At 53.8% G+C, this 23500-nt stretch overlaps 2 protein-coding genes across 2 annotated transcripts in view; both read right to left on the bottom strand.

Moving 5' to 3' along the window:
* Positions 1 to 601: 601 nt before the first annotated feature.
* On the bottom strand, positions 602 to 11885 carry ATP6V0C (ATPase H+ transporting V0 subunit c). Its single transcript, XM_082292004.1, has 3 exons — positions 11594 to 11885; positions 2548 to 2731; positions 602 to 1432 (listed from the first exon to the last, which is right to left on the bottom strand). Exons 1-3 carry the CDS (start codon positions 11667 to 11669, stop codon positions 1228 to 1230), a joined length of 465 nt encoding a protein of 154 aa, XP_082148130.1. The 5' UTR covers positions 11670 to 11885; the 3' UTR covers positions 602 to 1227.
* A 3001-nt stretch (positions 11886 to 14886) lies between these two features.
* Positions 14887 to 23500, bottom strand: part of TBC1D24 (TBC1 domain family member 24) — a 46087-nt gene continuing 37473 nt past the window's right edge. The window contains exon 11 of the transcript XR_014226849.1: positions 14887 to 15001. The gene's annotated coding sequence lies outside the window, so the exon portion shown is untranslated. The remainder of the gene's footprint in view (positions 15002 to 23500) is intronic.

The raw sequence follows: 23500 nt of genomic DNA, 5'->3' as shown, positions 1-23500 counted from the left end.
TGGGGACCAAGCTTTACCACTGAAAGGTAACCCACACATTTCCCATATAAGCTTGGCTTAAATCCTCAGGACAGAGGAGGCTGCTCCCACACTCAGTAAGCTGCAGCATCAGAATCTCCCAGCTCAAATGGCCCTGATTTAAAAGATAAAAATACAAGTTCTTGACTGAAGCCATTTTGTTGATGAGACTATTGTTGAGGTACTTCAGAGGCAATTACTGCTCACAGTACAGCTTCCAAGCAGCTCATCTTCTGCAGGGCCAGCATGAGGACAAGCTGCTTGTTTCCTGACAAGGCACCTCCTCCCAGTCACACTGCAGCTGCACCCTCACTCCCTGACCTTTAGTTACAGAGCATCACACTGAGCCAGATGTGCTGATCAGGGTGAGCACAGCCCTGCATCCCTGCTCACCATGAATGCAGCCCATGGCAGCAGCTGGGAACCACACTGCCAGGAGAAAGGGTAAGTTGTGGCAGAGCTGGCAGCATCACCCCTGCTTGCTGCCCAGTCACTCCAGGAACCTGCCTCCCCTGAGGGACCTCACCCTCTTCCCAGTGAGCAGCAATAGCTGGAAATCAGAGCCAGGGACTCATTACAGCAATGTAGTGAGGAAGTTTTATTTGGAAACATGGTAGAAGTTTGTAACCCAACACTGGGTGCACGACTGATGCCGGAGCATACGCGGTTACTACTGAAACACGGGAGTGTTTCGGACAATTGCTGTAATAAAACACAAAATTCTCATACTCCAATACCAGGACACTACAGCAATCTTTAGAATCAAAATTACATCCAAGGAATTCTCTGCACTTACAATTGACCCCACAGTGTAATCTACCTATATATAAGATTAATATATATAGCATGGGAAATTGAAAATCCTTGCTCCATAGATGTATGAACATGTCAAGTCTTTTATAAATAAACATCCAGTGAAGAGAAAAAATTACATTTCTAGTTCATATTTATACATAAAATACTAACAGCAATGGGTGGAAAATTGCACACAGGCCACCCCAAGCCATGCAGCAGGCTTGGAGCAGCCCATCCAAGTTAATATTGAAGTACACACAGGACAGACGAGTCACTAACATATATTGCGCATTTACAAGAGATCAACTACCAAATTGGGACAACTGTACACATTGGAGAAACCATTTTCATTCTGGAGCTTTTTTTTTTGTTAAACGTAGATTTGTTACATCTCTTTACATCATACTGCAACATTTACTTCGTGGAGAGGATAAGGGCAACAATGAGGCCATAGAGACCCAAGACTTCAGCGAAGATCAAAATGAGGATCATCCCCACAAATAACCTGGGCTGCTGTGCTGTGCCCCGGACACCTGCATCGCCCACGATGCCGATGGCAAAGCCAGCAGCCAGACCGCTGAGACCCACGCTCAAGCCAGCACCCAGCTGAAGGAAGCTCCTGTGGGACAGAGATGGAAGAGTTTCAGTGGCAAGAACAGCATACCCAGCCTTAAGCCCCTAACTCTTTCAACAGGCCCAGTGTGTCTCAAAGCAGATGCTTACTGGCACTCCCAACTCTGATACTTAAAGAAACAGGCAGCAGTGGAGGATCTTCAGCTGATGTCCATGTGTGGCTCACACACCCAACTGAGTTACAGGGCCTGCAGTTCATACGGCCGCCAGCTTGTCTGTGGCCACTTGAGCCAGCTGCAGGCTCAGTGTGCTGTCAGAGCAGCACTTACTAGCACTTGCAGCAATGTGCCACAGTGCTGCAAGTGTAGCTGTTAGTAGCTGCTCATCTCCAACCTTTAGCAACCTGTTATACAGCCACAGCACAGCCAGGTGTCTTGCACTGCAGGAGCTGGGCAGGAATGGTCTGCTTTTTCCAAGCAGGAGAGCAGCCCTGAGGTCCCTATCAGTGTCTGCCCACCTGGAAATTGCAAAGGACCATTTGTATCTGCTGTTTCAGACCGTGTCTTGTTAGGCCAAGCACACTGCTCATAGGTAGAGCTTGTACAGCAACACAGATACCTGTCACACTTCAGCAGCACTGTTTTATTCCAAGAGGGCTCAATCACACCAGATCCAGCTGTTCTCAGGAGCCAAAAGCCGATTAAGTTTCAGACTGTAGCTGCTATAGAGGCCCAATGTATAGCTCAAGGATTGATTTACCAGCACATAAAGCAAAAGCAATATTAATTATTCACTTGCATCTCCCAGGCAACAGCAGAACTATTTAGACAGTATTGGAAACACCTGTGCATACAGGTCTAGAGTCTGGCACCGTGACACAGGCTTTGCCTCCTATCCCAGTGCTGTCTGTACACAGCTTCTTTTAAGCACAGTCCCACCACATGAGCACTGGGATGCCCAATTGATCTGTGACAGCCAGTACAGCCAACTGAGCAGGCAGCTCCACCGGGCAGCTGGAATCCAGCCCATGCTCCTAAGCCTAGCCCAGGAGCATTTACCATTGCCAGCCCTTCCAGGGGCCTTGAGCCAAAACCACGCACACACAGTGCATCAAACAGTGACAGGACAGTCTGAAACAGAAGCACAGATGCAGCAACTTACTTGAATAGCGTGATCTCAGGTGAGAGGGCATTGGCAATGAGCACTGCCACTACGAGGCCATAGATTGCTATAATACCCGCCATGACCACAGGGATGATGGACTTCATGATCAGCTCAGGCCTCATGACAGACATGGCTGCAATACCTGTGCCACTCTTTGCTGTTCCATATGCAGCTCCCAAGGCTGGAAGAGAAAAAAAACCGCATTAGGCACATCCCCAAATACCATTTCCCTCACTAGGCTGCAGTTAGAACAGCTGAGTCAGCACAAGGAAGGATTGTGCAAAACTAACAGGGTCACAAGACAGCCAGGAATACTTCCCTAAGGGATGAGGAAGTGACCTACCCAGAGTCCTATTCCAAAGAGGCGCTGTTCAAACACTACTGATAAAAGAACATCTTCCCTGACCAACTTCACAGCAAGGCACACCCCCAGCAGCCACCCATGCCCCTGCTTATGGGCCAAAACCCAAGGTCCCAAGTGGAACTCTAGCATTTGTGCCCTCCCAGAGCCCACACTGCAAGGCTCAACAAAGCACATCTGTCTACCTACCCCAGCAGAACACAGCTGAGAGCTGGCCTTCAGAGTCACTGAACTTTGAGCCACCTGAACTGAGTTCAGACAGACAGATCTCCTTCAGGGGGCCTCTTCTCCCACAAAACCCATTTCCTATGCTTTGGCCCTGGACTTAAATGTGCCATTGCAGCTTCATCAGACACACTGAGATAGAAACAAACTCAAATATTAACGCTCCATGTCATTCCTTGGAGAAAGGTCACCCTCTCCATGTGCCAAAACCTCACCTGTGAAGGATTCGGGTCCAAACACTTGTCAATCCAACCACTGGAACCATGAAGAAGAGTTCGGCTTGCAGGTTATAGAGGACCATTAACCACTTTACACCTACTCAGCATCTCTGTCAACACTTGAGTATGCAGAGACCTGCACAGGATGATGGGCTTATCACCTGCACCCAAGACCTGTTGGAAGAGTCCAAAGCACTACCCCAAAGTAACTTCTGCCTTGAAAACTTTGTATTAGTTTCACAGAAGCTTCCTCAAACACCTCATTCTTTGATTCTGCAAAGAATTCTTGAAAAGACACCTTTCCTTCCAGTTTTACTGGGGGGTATTCTGGGAACTCCACAGCTTCCTACTGCACTCACCATCACCCAGAGATGACATGCAGGCCAAATGCCAGCCAGGAGTAAGTCCCTGAAGCAGCAGTGATAGGCATATGGAAGGGTAGGCAGTCTCCTTTCCTGACATCAAGATTATATTCAGAGGTCAGTCATATTTGGCAAGAAAAATGTTCTTGCATCTGTTCTAAAAGGCTGCTGGAATGTATTTAAACTGTGGGCATTTAAAGTCTTTGTACTGTTCTGAGACTTAATAGTTGAGTTTGCTTCACCCACAGAAAACTAAAGCTTCTCCAAGGGAGACCAGCTTGTTCCACAAAGATGTGGAACTGCCTTACACCAGTATCCAGGTGTGAAATTGTACACCTTGTCCCAAAGAGTTGCTGGGAGGTATCTGGATGAGTTTGGATACATGTTTTCCTGCTTCTCACTCAGCACTTCTGTAAAGCCCATCTTTGAGCAGTCATCCTCCTGGCTTGGCACTAAAACTCCAGACCATTCATGCAAGCAGCACTGCTGCACTAACACAAGGTTCATTCTCAGAAGGAAGTTCAGTTTTAGTTACAAAAACCTGAAGGGAAAGTCTCATAGCTACCAATTTGTTCTGTGCTAGCAAAGTTCTTGAACCCTGACTGGCACCAAGAGATGTAAAGGGCCATTTTGGGCAATTCAGAACTAGAACCCAACTTAGGAAGCTTGAGCCAGGAGCAGGTTCTACCTGCAAATGTAAGATGAGCCTGGAAACTAGCACATGGACTTCATCAGCCATTTCAGTGACAGCTATGTTTAGGGTCTAGCCCTTTAAAGTCTAGAAAGAAATCACTGACTTGAACTAGGAACCATTTTTCTTGGATGAAGCATCTTCTAAGGGCTGGAACTAAGCCTGAATCCTGGTTCCACTATCTACCCTGGGTATAGAATTTAGCAGAAATCACTTCTCCTGTTTGCAATCTTTTACAAACCTCTCCAAAAATGCAGAGGCTTATGAGGGAAGTTCACTGTTTAAAGTTAGATCAGTCATTACTTCCTCCAAGCATGAAGCTACTTGAGGGTGTTGCAATTAATGCAGTGATGGATTAGAGAAGGTGATTTTGTAACCCCACTTACAGAAAGTCAGCTTGCTCAAGCTTTTGTGGAAGGGTAGAGCAGCACAAGTTTGTCAGTTCCCAGTTAAAACCCCAGAAAAGGCCAGATCTTATGCCTTGAACTTGTTTTAGACACAGTTCAAAAGGAAGCCTATGTTTACCAGTCTTCACATGACAGTCTTAGATGTCACTGAAGCTCTACTGAACTCCCACTGGTGGACAGTCCCATGGGCCACACAGAACTTCAGAGCTTGGCACATCTGCTCCCAAGGAAGCCTTTATCAGCACCCCAACAAAGAGACATCTCCAGCACCTCACAAGGCTGCTTTACTGCCATTCACTAGCCTGGATGCAAGTCCTTGCATCTTTGACATTACCCCAGTATTACAGGCAAGGTGGCAAAGACAATACCTGCTTCCCACCATGACCCAGCCTCTAGTGGCACAGCCACTCAGTTTTGAGCCATGGACACCCTGGACAATGTTCCTGCACACGTTCACCTCTACCCCATGGCAGTTCTGAACAACTGAAGCATTTATGCTTTATTTAAATATCCCTGGTTCACTGGAAGGACATGTTTTTCAAAATCTCGGTGAGTAGGGCTTGAGGAGATCTCTGCAGCACACACTGGAAACAGAGCAAGAGCTGTACCTCTGCTACACACCAAGCCTCTGGGTTTTTGTGTCAGCTCATCCGGCTCCCTCATCTCTAATGTACAGACCAAGCAGGCTCCAGTACTACCTTTGAAGAGGTAGAGCTGTCATAGAACTGTCAAAACATTTACCTGGCAGGTGGAGAAGCACTCTGCCTATCTAGTTCACCAGAGAAGGAATCCATGCTGGTCTCTAACCAGGAACTGTGCCATTTGAAAGTTCAATGGTGTTACAATACAGAGAAGTTGCAATGCACATCATTCAAAACCACCTACTCCCAGTAAGCCTGTTTCAAAGGTTAACTCCCTTGTGAAATACTTGAGTTACTTCTTGAACTCACAACCCAGAGCTGATTTATGTACTGCTCCTGGGGGAAAAAAGCTCTCCCTCAGGACTGAGGATATGCTGCCTGGCACCTCACCATATCTGTCTCTTTAAAAGTGATAGCTTTTAAAGCTAGGGAGTGAGGCTGTGCAGCTCCAGGATCAAGTATAACCTAGAAAGTCACTTGCCTGATAGGCTGTAGTGTCAAAGACTGAAGACTAGTCATAGTCTCACCACTGCCACAGCTTTCCATAGGGCTCTGCCAGCAGCCTGCTCTTCAGATCAATGGCAGTCCCAGCATCAGAACCAACCTTTTCCAGCTCCAGCAGGTGACTGTGCTCAGTCAGGTCACACACAGTAACCCTGCAGTTAAGTCAGATGTAAGTCACCCCCTTGATACAGAAAGAGGCTGTGAGGAGCCTTCCAGTCAGGAGATCCAGTAGCACAGATCCAGTTTCACCTGCTGATACATTCAGACAGGCTCAGCCCAGGAACAGAGGCTCAGAACCAGCCACACACACTCCAGCAGCATTTGGTCCATTCAGAGCCAGGGATTCTTCTCATGTCCCACCATGGTGAAGCAGGTTTCCACACTGCATGTGAGAGATTTCCAGAGCACTAACATGCAGAATCCCCTGCATTAGAAGTGAGCTAGTAACAGAAGTCAGATTTCCAATTAGGATACCACTGGTTACCATCACAGCAAGCGTGAAAGACCATTTGGGATGAGGACTTCCATCTGGAGACTTTTGAAACTAATCACTATCAAATGGGCTGCCCTCTGCAGTAGGCAGGCTTCCCTGGGAGCAGACAGACACCAATTCACATACATCTATTGATCCCTGAGCAGGTTGTTCTTAAAAGGCTGGAGAAATGTTAGAGGTGACATCCAGGTCAGGTACAGTCCTTGCTTTGCCATGCCAGAAACCTGGACACTGCCAAACAAACAGGCTGCTTCCCACCTGCTGGCCCTGCCCCCTCCCACCCCACCACATTTAACAGCTCCACCTCAGGTTACAGTAATGGATACTCTTGGAAAAACCCTGCTGCTCTGCCTCAGATGCTCAGGTGCATCAGAACAGGTGCCACAGAACAGAGAAGCCACATTAGGGGAACTGTACTGGAGCCTATGCAAATTCCCACTGCACTGGCTGAAGCCTGGCTGCAGCCTGTTCCCCAATGAAAACCCGAGAGGTAACCAGTGAAGCTGCCCAACAGGAAGCTGTAGACTCTGAAGACCTTCAGTGAATCACCTGTTTCAGAATTAGGAACAGCTTTTTGTTCTTCCCTAATGTAATGAAAAGGGGTGGGGATTTCTACCAAGCCTGCATTGTCAGCCTACAGCATTATCAAAAATTCTGCCAGACTGGCAAGCCTTTTACTCTTGGGTCAGTACATCCGAGCAGTTAAAAAACCACCACTCCTTGAGTTGTTGCTGTAATAGCAGCAGTCCAAGGAAAATAAAAGATCTGCCAGTCAACTGTCCAAGAGCTGCTTCAATTGGCAGTCTGGATTGTCTAACACAGCACAGAGAGCTCTTTGATTTTGAAAGTATGGTAAAGCACTTATACCATGGAGCACAGGCTTGTCCTTCTGCAAGCAGCAAAGTCCATCCAGCCACTTGTTACCCATCTTGATCATCATACAGGCTCCCTCCTGACACCTTAAAGATGACCTGTTTCACAAACCAGATTCCAGGTACTGACTGGCAGAGTAGTGTGTTACACCACTTAGCAAGACCCCTTTCCAACCAGCAGGTCTCAGGGGAGCTCAAAGCACTCAGCAGCCCTCACAGCTCTGCTGCCCCATTGCTGTGGCATGAGACAGCCCTGGTCCCCTGCCTGCATCCAGCAGACAATCCTGTGGCCAGAGCAGCCTGACCCAAAGCCTCATGCTCACAGGATTCAGAGTCTGAAGGAAGCGAGTGCGGCCAGTTATGCCTCACTGGTGAAGCACATGCTGCTGTAAACCATTGCTTCAAGGAGTACCCAACAGTCTGGTCAGGCTGGGAGGGTGTTCACCTTGCAACCCCTGTGTGCAAGCAGTCAGGCTCTGGAGATGGAAGAGGCCAGTTCTAGGAATGAAAAAAGGAAGCTGACCAAGAGGTCCTGAGGCAGCTGTCATCCATGTCCACTGCTGCTCCCAGTGTTCCCACCAAATGGGAAGTGCCTGCAGGCTGTGTAGTGACTCCAGGGTATGACACGGATCCATCAGAAAGCCACAGTACAAACTGCAGCATAACTGCTTAAGCCATGCTCTGCAGAGCCAATGGTTTATACTGATGATCCATCTCATTTTCAGATGTTCCCAAGACTGGCATTTACTGAGAGGAAATGATGCCCTTGCTGAGATGCCTTCCCTCATTCTCAAGCTGTAGAAATATCGCCTACCTCACTTCTGTTACAGCACTTAGGTCTTAGCCATCCACTGCTTTACCTGCTGTTAAGGATGAAGGCTTAAGCTAATCTCTACTGCAGACAGTCTGGTAGCTCATACACCTGCCCACATCACAAGCACCCTCATTTGGAGCAGAAAATCACCTTGAGCTGCACTCTGCCATTTAATTTTTACCTGCAAGCTCCTCAGTGCAAAGCAAGCAGCTTTCCTGTTCCACCTCCCCACCTCTCAGTATTTCGGGAAGCACAGGTGCTATTTGCATTTGAGGATGCAAGTTGTTTACAGTCATGAAGCCTTCAGAATCAGACTGCACAGGGCTGTCAGCTGCATCATGCTGTATGTTCTGAGCCAGCTATTTCACCATGGAGGTCCCTTAAAAGCCAACCAACTGCTGTAATATCTAAAGCCCTAGTTTAAAAGAGAAGTACCACTTCATTGGCTCTGCAGCAATGAGAAGATACAAGACTAATTTAACACTGCTGGCTAAAGTTCCTTTCATGAGGAATCTTCCAGCTGCTTGGCAGTGCAGCAGGTATTGAAGGCACCAAATGCCCAGCTGGAGTTCAGGCCTAAGGACAACTGCTCACACCACGGAGGGCACAGTGGGCACACTTGGGACAGGCTTTGCACAGAGCACCAGCACACACAGAACCAGACAGCTCTGCCCAACACACTTGTCCATTCCGGTGTGCTCAAATCACATGAAAAAGCTACAATAATTTAATCACCCAACAGCACCTGACCCTGAGCCACCCCATTTCACACATGGGAAATAAGGAACTGCAGCAATGAGAACAAGCTGTAATCTGCAAATAACCAGACAGGCTCAAAGATGGCCAAGGTCACAGCAGCCTGCTCTTGTCTCTCACTGACCAGAACGAGTTCTGCTATCTATTTACCATCAGCAAGTAATGCTCACACGTCACACAGGACTGCACGAAGTCACTTGTTTTCACATCAAACTAGCCTGGACAGTACAGAACCTGAACATGTTTACTACAAAACAGGTCTTGGAACTACAAGCTCCCCAAGAATGTGATCTTTAGATACATCATGAGTCGGACATGATCACTGCAGTAATTAACACTGATGCAGGACAATTTTAGAGTTTTACACTGCTTGTCCAGATTCAGCTCCTTACTTTTAAATCATGGTGGTTGTTTTAACAACTAACACACAATTAACATCAGAATATGCTGTGGTGCCACACACCCATTACAAAAGCTACACAACACTGCAAGTTTTTGTTTATCCTATGTTGACGCCTCTGCCATATTGCCTTAAAAATCCAAACTGCTCCACTGAACAGTCACATCTAAGAAACAATTTCCCATGAGCAGCATCTATAACGTGTTCTCCAGTGCTCTGGCAAGAGATGTGCATGGCTCAGACCAGCTGGTATTACAACATCACTGAGGTCGGGAAAGACCTCTAAGCTCATTGAATCCAGGACTACCTGACACAGATTCTGCATCAAGGACCTCTCACAAACCGCCTGCAACGTGACAGATACCAAACCTTCATCAATACAGCTTATGCACTGACTTTGCATTCCCCTCCTCAAACCTTCCCCTTGCAATCCCACAGCACCATGCTGTCAACCCTGCAGCTTTTAGGAAAGGCTTCTCTGCTGGTTCAGACACGCCAGCACCACTCCGAAATCCTGTTAAAGCGCTGACTCAAGTCTGCATCCCTCACTGATGTTTCAGCTGAAGCACTCACGTCACAAACCTGGTGTCTAAAGCCATACAGCCATGTTCTTTTGCTTCCAAATCTGATTCTTCAAGAGGAATCCAGCAACTCGTTCCTTGGAAGGAAAGCTCAGTATTTAAGACCATTTTGCAAAATGCAGTGAACTGCTGACTATTTTTTCCCAACAAGTAACTAGGTCTTAGTTTCTTCCTCCATTATCTTCACTAGCCAAGACGCAGGTAGGTCAGCAGTCCCAACCCTGGCTCCTACGGCATTTCAGCCATTGAGCTTTCAGGAGAATCCTTACCTGTCAATCATGAATACAATGTCTGAAATCTGAGGTGGCAGGCCACTGACTGCACTCAGCATGGACATCTGCATCCCACCACCAGGTACAAACTGAGCAAGACTAAACACAGCCAACCAAGCTTTTGTTTTACTAAAAATTAAAGCCACAAACATGGCTGGTGTGGAACCAGTTCATGGTGCTGCTAGACAGCTTCCTCTCAAACACTGGTTTTAACCCACTGTTCACTTGGCTCTTTGCATAATTTCATCACCCACACTCATCAATCAAGAGCAGCTTCCTCAAATCCATCTGCAGACCCAGCCACCATCCCAGAGGCCATATTAACACAATGAGACCCCAAGCACCTCAACAGCACTACACACTTAAGCTACAACCAATTCAATACTAGAAGGTTTTGATTCTCCAACTGGGAGCCAGATGAGGTGAGAAATGAAAACCAGTCAGTATGTTCATGTCTGTGGAGACACGGGCTAAGCCTTCAGAAGGGAAGGCCAGATTGATTCCTAGTTGTTTTAGTCCCAATTACTGTAACACCTGCATTTGGGAAAAAAACAGCTGAAGCCTTCCCCGTGTTGCATCCCAAAGGGAACAGCAGGTCTGCACCCATCAGGGACCAGCAAACGCTGTGCAGGAACAGCAGTCACCTTCTGCAGGAAGCTTAACCAGGCTCTGAGAGACAAGGCATTAAAGGATGGCTTTTCTGGTGTAAACCAGCATTTATGGTCCCTACATCTGCGCTCCTTCAGTGGGGAGAGCGGTGCCGCAGGATGACCCAGTTTACACCGCACCGAGCTCGCTGCCTGGAGACGCAGAGGGACGGCCATGGAGCAGGGCTTCCCCCCTGCTCCGGCATCCCCGTTGCACGGGGCAGCTCAGGAGCCCGTCCACTCCCTGCAGCGGCATTAACGTCTCCAAGGCGGACCTGCCTACCAAACGATCGCACAGTTACGTTTAATCTCGTTAAAAACTGCTCTGGCATTATCCGGGGAATGGTTTAAACACCAACCACGTCCGATTCACAGTGGCAGAAGCGCCGCCGCCGCGGAGGCCAGGGCAGGCAGAGCCCCGGGGACCCCGCGGGCAGCCGGCGCCAGGGGCACGGCACGCCCCGGCCACCGCGTCCGCGGGGCCACCGGGGGGACCCCGGCCCGCGGCCACCCGGAGGGGGGGAGGGGGGCGGTCCGGGCGGCGCCGCCGCAGTCACGTGCCCCCGGGGGCTCCGCCGGTGGTGACGTCACCGGCGCGGACCCTCCGCTGCCCCCGGGAGCCCGGATGGAGCGGGGGGGAAGGGGGGGCGGCCCCCGCCCCCGCAGAATTCCAGCCCCCGCCGCCGATCGCTCCCCGCCGGGGCAGGGGAATGATAGGGAAAGAGGAACCGCTTCCCCCACACCGTGCTCCCCCTCCTCCCCCTCTCCCCGGCCCTCTCTGCTGCCGGTCGGTGCTCACCGCTGAAGACCATGGCGGCCGAAGCGCCCATCACGGCGAAGAAGGAGGCGTACTCGGGGCTGGCGCTGGAGGACATGGCTGCGCGGGCCGGGCCGAGGCGCCGCTAGAGTGGGAGCGCGAGAGGGCGGGGGGAAGGCGGAAAGCTCCGCCGCGGCGCCGGTCCTCGGCGGGCAGTGCTCGGCCACAAAATGGCGGAGGCGAGGCGGGAGCGGGCGGGGCGCGGGGCCGGGGCGGGGGCGCGGGCGGGCGGCGGCGGGGCCGGGGCGCGGCAGCTCCGTCCCGGCGGGAGTGGCGGCGGCGCGCGCGCTGCGCCCTAAATACGGCCTCCGCAGGACAAAATGGCGGCGGCCCGCCCGTCACGTGATCGCACCCACCGCCCCCGCCCGCCCCGCCCTCGGCGCGCACCACGCGCGCGGCGGGGGAGGAACTCCCGCCCCCCCTCCACCGGCTGCCCCCCGTTCCCCGCTCCCGCTACCGCAGCGGGGCCGCCAGCGAGGCCCAGCGGCATTCGGGATCCCCCGAGCGCCCCGGGTCGCGGCGGCAGCGCTCGGCGGCACCGGCAGCCCGGCCCTGCTCCCCTGCCCGCGCTCCCCCCTTCGCGCTGCCCGGGTGGACCCGTCCTGCTCGGCGGCCGCGGCCCGCTGAGCGTGATTCAGCGCTCATTAGCATAAGGGGCGTGTCCCATCGCGGCTCCGCCCACGCGGCGTCGGCTCTGTCCTGGGCCGGGAGTGCCGGTGGCGTGTCCGTGTGTCCTATCCCCATGTCGTGTCCGTGTGTCGTGTCCGTGTGTCCTATCCCCGTGTCGTGTCCGTGTGTCCAATACCCGTGTCATGTCCGTGTGTCCTATCCCCGTCTCGTGTCTGTGTGTCGTGTGCCCCTGTCCTGTCTGTGTGTCCTATCCCCGTGTCCTATCCCCGTGTCCTATCCCCGTGTCGTGTCCGTGTGTCGTGTCCCGGCAGGACACCCGGGCCGTGTCCCCGTTCCCCATCCCAGGACGTGGCTTGTGCCGCGTATCCCCGTGTCCCTCTGCCGCGTTCCGGTGCTGCGTCCCCCGCGATGCGCCCCGTGTGCCGTGTCCCGTGTGCCCCACAGCCCATCCTGTGCCCTGCCTGCATCCTGTGCCCCGTTCCCTGTCAGGGCCCTGTCTCCTGAGCTGTGGGGACCTGTCGTGGGCTTCCCATGAGGGATCAGCTGCGCTCACGGGGCCTCGCTGGCTTGGGGTCCCTTCTAGGGGATTCCAGCCCCTGCACTCCACATCCTCCTGCGGTCCAGTACCAATAGCATCTGTTGGAGTTCTGCTCCCATCCCATCCATCGAACCTTCTCTCTTGGATGTGACAACCAGCCTCTGGCCCATCCTTTCCCGTGGGCCGGAGGAGAGCGGCTGGGCTGGGTCTGAACCACGGTGTCATCCCTGCCTAGGCTCTGCCACCCGCTCTCTCCTGCAGGCACTCCCCTGAGCCAGCCCCATCCTGAAACATGCCAGAGGGATGCTCCTGCAGCCCGTCCTGGAAGGGTGACTGATACCATTCCGTTACCTAGGATTTGGGGGTTCATTGACAGTTCCTGCTGCCACAAATCTGGCTGAGCTTTCCATGTCCCACAGCACCAGATCTCTTAATTACTCAAGGGCCACCTGCCTTTTCCCCCCTCTTGCCACTTTTCTGGACACCTCAGCCTTAGAGCCCACAGGGAAGCTGAGGACAGGATTTACTTTGGCAAATTCCTTGCTGCTGCTTGAGCACAAAGGGCCCTGGCACTGCAGCGGGCAGAGGCGGCTGGCATGTGCTGGGGACTGGCATCAGGGCACTCTGGCTCTGAGAGGGAGATGTTCTGGTGGCAGACTGTCACCAGGTCTTCCTGGGGACATCCAGCACATGGACCATGGCAGGGGCTGGCTGGAGGCACAGAGAGGAGGAGTGGGCTGGGGGCACTGCTGGGGTCAGAGCCACAGAGGAGGACCCTGTCCTGAGCCCTGGCAGAGGCGGGTGCAGGGGCTGTGCATCCCATGTGTGGAGCCACTGCCACCACCACCACCACCACTGCCACTGTCACTGCCACCACCATCACTGTCACCAGCACTGTCACCACCACTGCCACCACTGCCATGACCAGCATCAATGCCACCCTTGCCACCAGCATCCCCACTGCCACCATCGTGACTGCCACCAGCACCACGATCGTCAGCGCTGCCACCACCATCACCACTCCCTCCACCGCTGCTTTTCCACCCTGGGACCTGTTCTTTGTCAGCGTGGCCATCGTTGTTGTCGCGCTGTGGTGGTGGCTGTCACTGCTGGCAGTGTTTCCAGCAGCCTGAATTAACCTTTCACTGCTGTGGGGACCATCCCTCCCTCTAGGACCGGAGCAATTGGTCACTGGGTGAGTTTCTCACCCCTCAGGCATTGGCAGCATTGGCAACTTGCTCACCAGATTTGGGCTGGGGAGGGGAGGTGGGGCCCTGGTGCCTCATCCCAGCCTCGTGCCCGGGGCTGTGCCCTCCTGGTGCTCCCCTGGGCTGGGTCTGGCCAGGCTGCCACCAGCCCTCACCTGCAGTGGGCATCTCTGCCAGCACTGTGCCCGGCCTGGCTGCAGTGGGGGGACCCTGCAGGGTGCAGAGCCCAGACAGAGAATGGCACGAGCATCCTGGCTGGCAGGGATGAGCCCAGACATTTGCCCCATGGAATTCATCCACGGGTGATGGGTGCTGTCGTGTTGTTGGCTGACAGCTTCAAAGCCCCAAGGACACCAGCAGACTGGGGCATCACCAGCATCAGTATTTGGAGCAGGGACCCAGGGCCCAGGGTGGATTTTAGGAGCACTTAGGGGATGCTCTTCCCCCTGTGCCTGCACCCGCTGCCTCTCCGTGCCTCTCCCGGGTCCCGGTGGGTGCCGCTGGAGCAGCTCCACAGCCCCACACACCATAATGCTGCCGTCTCCTCCTGCTGTGCCAGCTCCGTGCCAGCCGGAGCCCCGGCCCCGCTGCCCCTCGCTGGCGGGCGGCTTCCCACAGATCGTCTGGCCCCATCCCCGCCCGGCGAGCGGCCATCCCGGCGAACAAAGAGCCTCCTTGTAGCTGCGAGCTCACGAGTTGTGGCGGTGGTGACGCTTTGGGGACGCCGTGCTTCCAGAGGGGCTGAGCGCTGGGACCCGGAGGGCCGAGCTTCCCTCCCTCCACCCTTGGAACTGCGGGATGCTGGGAGTCTCCTTGCCCCTGCCTTGTGGTCAAGCACCTTGAGCCAAGCCCTCTTGTCCTTTCTCCTCCTCCTCCTCCTCCTCTTCCTCCTCCTCCTTCTCCTTTTTCTCCTCTTTCTCCTCCTCCTCCCATGCTCTTCATTCGGGACTCACTCAATGTCCCCCGGTCTCAGTTCTCCAGCACTAAAGGTCGAATAAATTGTTTGTGTTTCACCTGAAATTGCCAGAGAAAGGATATTTTTTAAGCTTTTGGCAACAAAATTTCCTTTTAAAATATTGCATTTCATGTTTTCCCTGTGGCATGTATTTATTCAGCCCCCTCCTACGCAAGTGGAGCCACGGAGGTCATGGTGGAGATAGCGTGGTTCCCACTCCACATCCTAGTGCCAACACTCTTAAGGGTGACAGAGGGAAGGTCTAGGTGCTGGAAACGAGAGTATCCACCTCCTTTCATCCCCCTGGGACTGCCCAGTCCTCCTCACTCTCTCCATGCCACCCCGGACTGACCAGGCCAATGGAGGGACCGCGTGCCAAGCATCCCCCGGAGATGCCCATGGCCCCACACCGGTGGCCGGCTGTGGCTGTGACGGGTGGAGTGCGTGGACACAGGGATGCACAAAGCCCATGTGGGCCAGAGGAGGGCAAGGACAAATTGGATGCTAGTGACAGCACGTGTGACCTCGCCTGGCTCCCTGTCATGCCTGCTGAGTTGCAGCAGGTACCCGAGAGCAATTAAAGTCCTTCCCACAAGCTGCTGTTTAGAGCACCATGGAGCTCCCAGCACCAGCAGCTGCTGCTGCGTCCCCTGGCCCCTGCAGCCCTGGGAGTGATGGCACCTTTGGCTGGGGGTTCTCAGTCAAACCTGGATCCGTTCTGGCCCCACGGTTGCTGCACATACACAGCCCTCCCCAGGATGTCACTGTCCCCCTGCCACCCCTCAGCGGGGACATCAAGGCTCTCATGCCAGCTCTGCTTCTGCCTTGTGGAGGTGCAGGGGTATTTCTTCCTCAGGGAAAGGGCAACGGAAGGAGGGAACAAAATTCAGTGCAAACTGGGAGGGGAACACAACATCAAAGGCAAAGAGCCAGAGCCTGGATGCAGAACAAGCCGAATTCCTGTTCCCACAGCAACCGGCGCTCACCCCCTCGCCCGGCGCCAGGCTGGCACCAGCGCGCCCACGTTCGCCGGGGGACGTGAGGGTGGCACCTCCAGTTCTGCCTTTTCCTTTTGAGCTGGATTAACCGCACGGCATGGCGTGGCACCACACCAAACCCAGCCTAAGAGAGGTTTTGGGTTGTCTGTTCCCATCCCAAGGCAGGAGCAGAGGGATGAGGTGGGCTTTCCAGCAGGTGCAGGCTATAGGTGCCACCACTTTTGGGGGGTATTTTCTGAGTGGCCTCGTGGCAGATGACTCTCCCACCACCCTGGGCCTTGTCTGTGCATGGACCAAACATCCTGGAGAGCAATTTCAGAGGGCTCCAGCTTCTGCTGGCTGCTTCCCGTGAGCAGGAGCCAGACACTGGCTGCTCCATGCTGCTGTGTGGGACTCCAGGGCTGCTGACCCAGCTGGTTTTTGGCAAGTTGGAGCAGCTGTTTGCCAGGGAATCTGTTTCTAAAAGCCACAGCAATGCTGGTGGTTTTGCCCATGTCACAAAGCAGGGTGGAAGGGGTCTGGAAAGCCAGCTGGGAGCACCCTGCCCCTGCAGGACAGGTCTGGGCACAGAGGTGCCAGCATGGAGCTGTTACAGGACAGAGGTGCTTTGGCAGGGAATGCTCTGGTACCCTGGGTGCCATGAGAGGATTTGGAGTTAAGGTGTTAAAAATGCAGCTCATCTCAGGACAAGCCCAGGTGGGCTTTTGGTCAGGAGGTCTGATGGACTCAGTGGAGCTAAGATGGTGCTGGGATTGGGAATGGGAAAGGTGGGTCTGGCAGTGGATGCATTGCCCTTGGCCTCGGCAGCAAGCACCGGCCAGCCATGGAGCAAACCCTGTGGAACACTTCCTCATTCAGTGTCTGCTGTGGTGTCTCACCGAAATCACAGGGCAGGAGTCACGGGGCTTGGGGGCCCAGCTCCTCCTCCCTCCCTCAGTCAGGACTTTGGGCTGTTTGCAAGTGGGGTTTCTCTTGCTCTGTTTGGGAAGAGCTTAATTGATGCCCTCCCCTGAGCTGTTAACTCTTACCTGGGATATTCCTGGTGCTGGACTTCCTGATAAGGCAATCAGGGGCCTCTGATCCTATCCTATCCTATCCTATCCTATCCTATCCTATCCTATCCTATCCTATCCTATCCTATCCCCAACTACCCTGATCCAATCCCTTTCCCTTGTCATCTCTCTGTCCAGGACTTTCCTATCCTATATAAACCCTCTGATCCTCCCCTTTTCTGTGCTGTGCTTGTGTGTGAATGCAGCCAGGGAAATATCCATGTTCCTACAGTTTCTTCAGCTCCTGGGAATGGTGTGGAGAAAAGCTGGGTTTTTTCTGCCATCCTTTTCCTGAAATGCCCTCTCAGGGGTCTCTCCAGGACCACACACTGGGGTGTGTGTGGGGCTGGTCTTCATCCTTCCTTCCACAGGGCATCCATGCTGGCTCCCAGCACTCAGCTGGCAGTGGGGATCAGCCAGGGCTTCCCATGAGGAGGTTCTGCCCATGGTTTGAAAATAGCATTTATTTGCTCTGGGTTGCTATAGTTACTGGTGAAAGTCGTGTGGCTCCTGCTGCTTGGTTGGGAGATTCTCTCCATTGTGGCATCACCGGCTGGTTTCACCTTTACCCATGGAAAATGCAGGAATTTCTTGGCCTCAGGTGGGCTCTGCATGGGATGCCCCTTTCCCCCCTGGCACTCTTCAGCAACCCGCAGGCTGCACCTGCAGTGCTGTCACAGATTTTCAGTCCCCAGTCACAGGGTTTGCATTTCTAGGAGGAGCCACTGTGGTTTCCCAGCACAGAGCCTGTCCCTACGCTGCATCCAGGAGCTCTTGGAAGCAGACACTGCGAGCCAGCACACCAACCTCCCACCATACCCCACACCTGGTTTTTGGGAAGCTGAGCTGCAAACGGGGGCCTGAAACAGCTGACATATCCTGGAGAGGCAGTTTTGGAGACGTGATGCTTGGTGAGACGGGGATGCAGCGTGGGAAGGATGCTTGGTGGCTGGGAGCCATGTGTGGGCTGTGCAGAGACACCCAGAGAAGCACAAACCCAGTGCTCGGGCTCGTCCGGCACTGGAGTCTCCCAGCCATGGGGTTTTCCTGCCGGAGGCTTGTGGGAGCAGACAGTATTTGTTATCTTCCATGGCAGACACCACCCCACAGACAGAGCCTGGAGCCAGCCTGGGGGCCACTGGCACTCTCCTGCCTGTGGCTGTTCTCCTGCTGCCCTGGGAGCTGCCCTGGGGACACAGGGAGAGGAGCATGTTGGGGACAGGATGTGGCAGGACAAATCCAGGCCCAAGGTGCCACAACCTTTTTGAGGATGGAGCTACTGCCAGATGCTGAGAATAGGTAGCCACAGGGCACCAAGGAGGAAGAGAAGGACGATTTTGAGTCATTACACTCAGTTTTGGGGAGAAACCCCAGGTTGGTGAGGGCTTCTGCTGCCTGGGTGGGAGCTGCTTCAGAACCATGTGCTGGGCTGCTCCCAATCTGACCTTCGTCACTGAGCTGGGACAGTGCCATGGCTCTGCCCACACAACCTGCTTCTTCTCTGTGCTGCCAGCTCTCCCTTGGCCCGTGGAGCTGGCAGGTGGGGAGGGAGATAAACTCTTGGCTGGCTGGCAGAACAGCACCTTCCTGCAGAGCTGCTGAGCACGAGGTGCTGAAGAATTGCTGCCCCGAGATGCACCGGGGCAGGAGTCTCCCCTCCCCTCCCTGCCTCACTCAGCTTGTATCAGAGTCCTCACTACCAATTAGCAAATTAAATCCAATCCCTCTGGCACTTCTCAGGTATTCCTACACAGCTGCTGTGCTTGTGGCTCCTCCAGCCTTGGCTCCTGCAGCCTGACGGAGCATCACCTCTGGCATGCTGCCATGCCGTGCCTGCCGGCCTCTCCTCCAGGGTTCCCATGCCTATGGACCCCTCAAGAACTGGAGATGAGACTGAGAAGGTGCTGGTGCCAGTGGCAGCTCAGTGGCAGCTGTCTGGGAGCCCCTGAAGCTCCTGTCCTCTGCAGCTCACGGATGCAGTGTTATCCCCACCTCCCACCCCGCTCCTGCACGCATTCTCTGGTAGGCTTGACTAATACACTTAGAGAAGGATATTTTTGACTGGGTGAAGAAATTCGCCAAAACAGGGTCAGATTGTCCCCAGCAATTGTTCTCTGCATGGGTTGGGGCAAGCAGTTTTTCTGCAGATGTACTTCTGGGTGTGGGTGCTGGCAGCGCCCCAATCTCACCCTGCCTGGCCACGGAGACCACGGGCGCTGTGCCCTGGCCCCTGGCAGCCCCCGTTAGTCCATAATGGGGCAGGACATCCCACGGCCTCGCCTCCCTGCCCCACGGCCGGGCCGAGCATGTGGCAGCCGGTGCCTTTCCTGGCCATGTCCGCGCTGCCCAGGATCACCCAGCCTGAAATGCTGCGGGTGAGTCAACTTAACCAGCACTCGGTTATCGCTTTGTTTGAGGAAAGACAAACTGAATGGCAGAAGGAATGTGTTTCCTTTGTTACGGTTATGTCCCTCTCGGGCTGTTGTTTCCTTGCTCGGTTTGCTGGGGAAAGCGAAGCCCTGGCTGCCCCCGGAGCTGCTGCCGAGCAAAAAGGCACGAGACCTTTTTATTTTAAGCGTAATTTTTGTGTTTCCAGGGTTTGGCATCTCCCTTGCAGGCAGTTCCTCTCCTCCAACCCCCTCTGTGAAGCGTCCCGCCAGTGGCGAGAGGACAGTTGGCTCATCATGGGGATGAGGTGACATCTGCTTATCCGAGCCCCGCCCGGGCCGGGCAGCCCGCGGCACCCGCTGGCGGCTGCGGGGACCAGCGCCCGTTCTCCAAGAGCGCGGGCACCTCCTCTGGAACGGGCACCTCGTTGGGAAGGAGCGAGACAGCGAGAATGCAGGAAAGGCTGCGGCAGTGGGAGGGAGTTTCTGTTCCTCTTGGGCTACAAGAAATGCTCACCCAACCCCAAAATTCATATCCTGAGATCGGCTATGCTGGTCTGAGCTCTCAGGGTCTGTCCTATCTCCGGCTTCACGTGCCGCCTTCTCCTCTAAGCCTCTTGTTATAAATGAAGTCTGTAATTCGCGCTGTTATGTATAAAAATGAACTGTAATGAAACTATACAGAGCCAGAGTTTCAAAACCCCCCATCAGCCTGGCTGAGAGAAAAATTTTACATCACTGGAGGAGTCGAAAAGGAAAGTTCTTTCAACACAAAAGTAATCAATAGGTGAGGATTCCACCTCAGGTGGGATTGGATCTTATCACCTTATGACTTGATCACTATCTTCTGATATCTACATCTCAGCCGAGAAGGAATTAGACATTCCGGGAACTTCATTGAGGGTTCCAGGAATCGGAGACAGACAAATTCATCACCAAAGATGGACAGTTCATCAGACCTGGGAAATGCTTTGTGCAGCCCAACTTCGGGACAAGAAAACATCATGAATATGCTAAATTGTGAGAAGAACAGAATTAATTCGGACTCTGCCCAAGAACTGTATAAGAAGGGACCAGCCGAAGCAGCACCCGTGTACTTGGGAGCTCTGGTGCGATAGAGATCAGATCTGTGCGTGTTCACCCAGCTCTGACCCCGGGCTCCGAGCTGCTTTTCTTGATCGTGGCTTTCTGTGTGACCGATCTTTTGGCCGCGGAATAAAATCTAATTCTTTATTAAATTTAATTTGGCTGAATTTCTTTACTTCACTCTGGAGACCAAAGTGCTGGTGCCTGCAGCCAGGGACATACCCAGCCCCAGGAGATGGCATTTTAGAGCTGCCCTGGCAGGACAGAGAAGAAAAAAATGCAGATTTCCCCACCAGCCCAGCCCTAAGGCTGGGATTTGTCCGCCGAGGTGGCTGGGGCAGCCCTGCACACACTGCAGAGGGGACAGAGCACTGAGTGTCTCCAGCTGCTGCAGCCAGAAGTGGAGGCAGACCCAGGCGGGACCCCCAGGGCTGTCGCTCCCCTCTGCTCTGTGCCAGAGGCTGACTGGGATTTCCTCTGCCCAGCTCATCATGGACCGCGGGTGTGGCATCCAACACCTCCGGCATGCCCAGTCAAAGATGGCCTTATTCAGACCTATCCTAGCAAAGAGAACAGGCCACAGGGAAATTCAGAGACCACCAGAGACTCCAGTTCAAGTTTTCAGTAGAGTGGGGGCAGCTGGTCACCTGCAGATTCCTGCTGGCCATTTACATTTGTGTTACAGGTACATCCCAGGCCTCAGCCCATGCCCACCACTGCTGGCAGGGGATGTGCTGCCCTTGGGGCTGAAACACCCAAGAAAGATGATATTTGATAGGAGAAGTTAGTGTGGCATGGACCTGCTCACCTCAATGCCACCAAAGCAGCAGATCTGCATCATGGCCCCAGGGTTTCCAAAGCCCAGTCCTCTGCTTTCCAGTGCTTTTTAGGCTGCCCATCCATCATGGAATTGCTTAGGTTGGAAAAGACAGCTGAGATCATTGAGTTCAAGCATTACCCTAGCTCCGCCAAGGCCACCACTAAACCATGATCCCAAATTCCCTAAGCATACTTGCTTCTTGAACACTTTCAGGAACAGTGATTCCATCACTACCTGGGCAGCTGTGCCAGTGCCTGACCACCCTTCCCATGAAGGAATTTCCCCAGTATCCAATCTGAACCTCCCCTGGCCCAGCCTGAGGCCGTTCCCTCTCCTCCTGTCCCTGTTCCCTGGCAGCAGAGCCCGACCCCCCCGGCTGCCCCCTCCTGTCAGGGACTTGTGCAGAGCCACAAGGTCCCCCCTGAGCCTCCTTTGCTCCAGGCTCAGCCCCTTTCCCAGCTCCCTCAGCCGCTCCTGGGGCTCCAGCCCCTTCCCCAGCTCTGTTCCCTTCTCTGGTCATGCCTCAGCCCCTCCATGTCTTTTGTGTCATGAGGGGCCCAGAAATGACCCCAGGACATGTGGCCACACCATGGCTGGTACAGGCCAGGTGTCACTGGCCACTGCTGACCACAGGCAGCTGTCACAGGCTCTGCAGGCATTGTCTACTGCAGAGACAGCTTCAGTTTGGGCTCCTTGCTGGGGTGGAGCCATGGCTGCATCAACCACTGAGTTTTGGAGGAGACACAGCCAAGATGGCAAAGTTCAGTGGCTGCAGATGAAAAGGGCAAGAGCGTTTGCAGATGACAAAAGATCATACAGGGATGTTGGCTCAGGAAAGGGGAAGAGGGAGAGGAGACTCAGTGGAAAGATGTGGGGGACATATGAAAACAATCAGTTCCTCTTTCAACTATACCCCCTAAGTACAGCACAGAAATAAAGGGCAGCATATGTTGAACAGATTAAAAGAAGCTGACTTTATATATTTTATTTATTACTTCAGAAAGCTTAGGCATTGTTCAGAAAGCCAAAGGTAAGGACAGACATGGCACAAAGCCCAGGGGACACTAAAGGTGACAATCAAGCACCGTGTTTTCCAGCACTGCTTTGAGGGATTAAAAAACCAAGAGGTTTTACTGCAGGCATAAAACCAGCTTTGTGATTCCTTTTGGGAGAGGGGGAAACACCATCACCTTTAGTCCCTGATGGAAACCAGAGACAGCCGGGATGAGTGCAGCCACATGATGTCCTCGCAGCCTGGTCCTGCACTGGACTCCCCTCTCCCAAACACTCTCCTCTCCCTGGAGCGAGAAAGTGGCTGGACACTCTTGGCTTGTGCTGGGAAAGGGAGGACGCCTCCCTTCAGCACAGGGGACTGTGATCAGATTGCAGCCCCGTATCTAAGATCAGGACAGGGAGCCTCCACCCAGCCAAACACCTCAACCAAATCTCAGTTTGGTCCCTCCTCCATCTTCCCAAGGCCCTGTCCTCACCCGTCCCTCACACACAGCTGGCTCCAGGCTGGCTGAGCCCAGAGGCGAGGGATGGCCTGTGCAGCCCCAGGCCTTTCCAAGGAACAGCCGTTTCTTCCGTCCAGAGATTTTTTCCCATCAGCTGACACAGGATCACACGGGGAAGCTGAGCTCAGGAATAGCTCGTTATTTCAGAATGCCTGTGCATGTGTATTAGTAATATCTGCTGAGGCACTGGCTCACCCCAGCTACTGCTTGTTCCCTGGGCACTTCTCATCCTCGTGGTCCAGCTCTCCCTCCCCATTTCCATGCTTGCAGGAAAGCTCCCGAGTGCTGGAGCAGCCTTTGGATGGAGATCTCTGCATCTCACTGGGAGCTGCGGGCACGGAGCTCCCGGCTGGGGCCGCTGGGGGGGAGGCGGCAGCTTGATGCACTGGATCTCACCAGGGAGCCCTGGGCGTGCACAGCCCGCAGGAAGGGCAGCAAGGAACATTTGGGATTGGGATATAGGGATTTCTGGCCCCCAGGATGGGGGATGGACAGATCCATCCGTGGTTGTTTGGTGATGGTGAGGGACCAGCAGCAGGGAGGATGGGCTCAGGATAAGGTCCTTTGGAGAACACCAGGGTTGTTTGGGGCCAGGGCTCCTCAGGGGACAGCTCCAGACATCAAGTGGGACCTGTTGGATAATCCCCATTTCTGCAGCCTTGGGAGAAGGGAGATCCTTATCCCATGCATAAGGAAGA

This window comes from Coloeus monedula (genome assembly GCF_965178545.1).
Source record: "Coloeus monedula genome assembly, chromosome: 16".
Lineage (NCBI taxonomy): Eukaryota > Metazoa > Chordata > Aves > Passeriformes > Corvidae > Coloeus > Coloeus monedula.
This window is presented reverse-complemented; position numbering and strand designations above follow the sequence as displayed.

Excerpts from the sequence above, each read along its gene's own strand:
- ATP6V0C (XM_082292004.1), bottom strand. The coding sequence starts at position 11,669 with ATGTCCTCCAGCGCCAGCCCCGAGTACGCCTCCTTCTTCGCCGTGATG. Across the intron at positions 2,732-11,593 it reads GGCCGCCATGGTCTTCAGCG|CCTTGGGAGCTGCATATGGA; the intron begins GTGAGCACCGAC and ends TTTCTCTTCCAG. Across the intron at positions 1,433-2,547 it reads CCTGAGATCACGCTATTCAA|GAGCTTCCTTCAGCTGGGTG; the intron begins GTAAGTTGCTGC and ends TCTGTCCCACAG.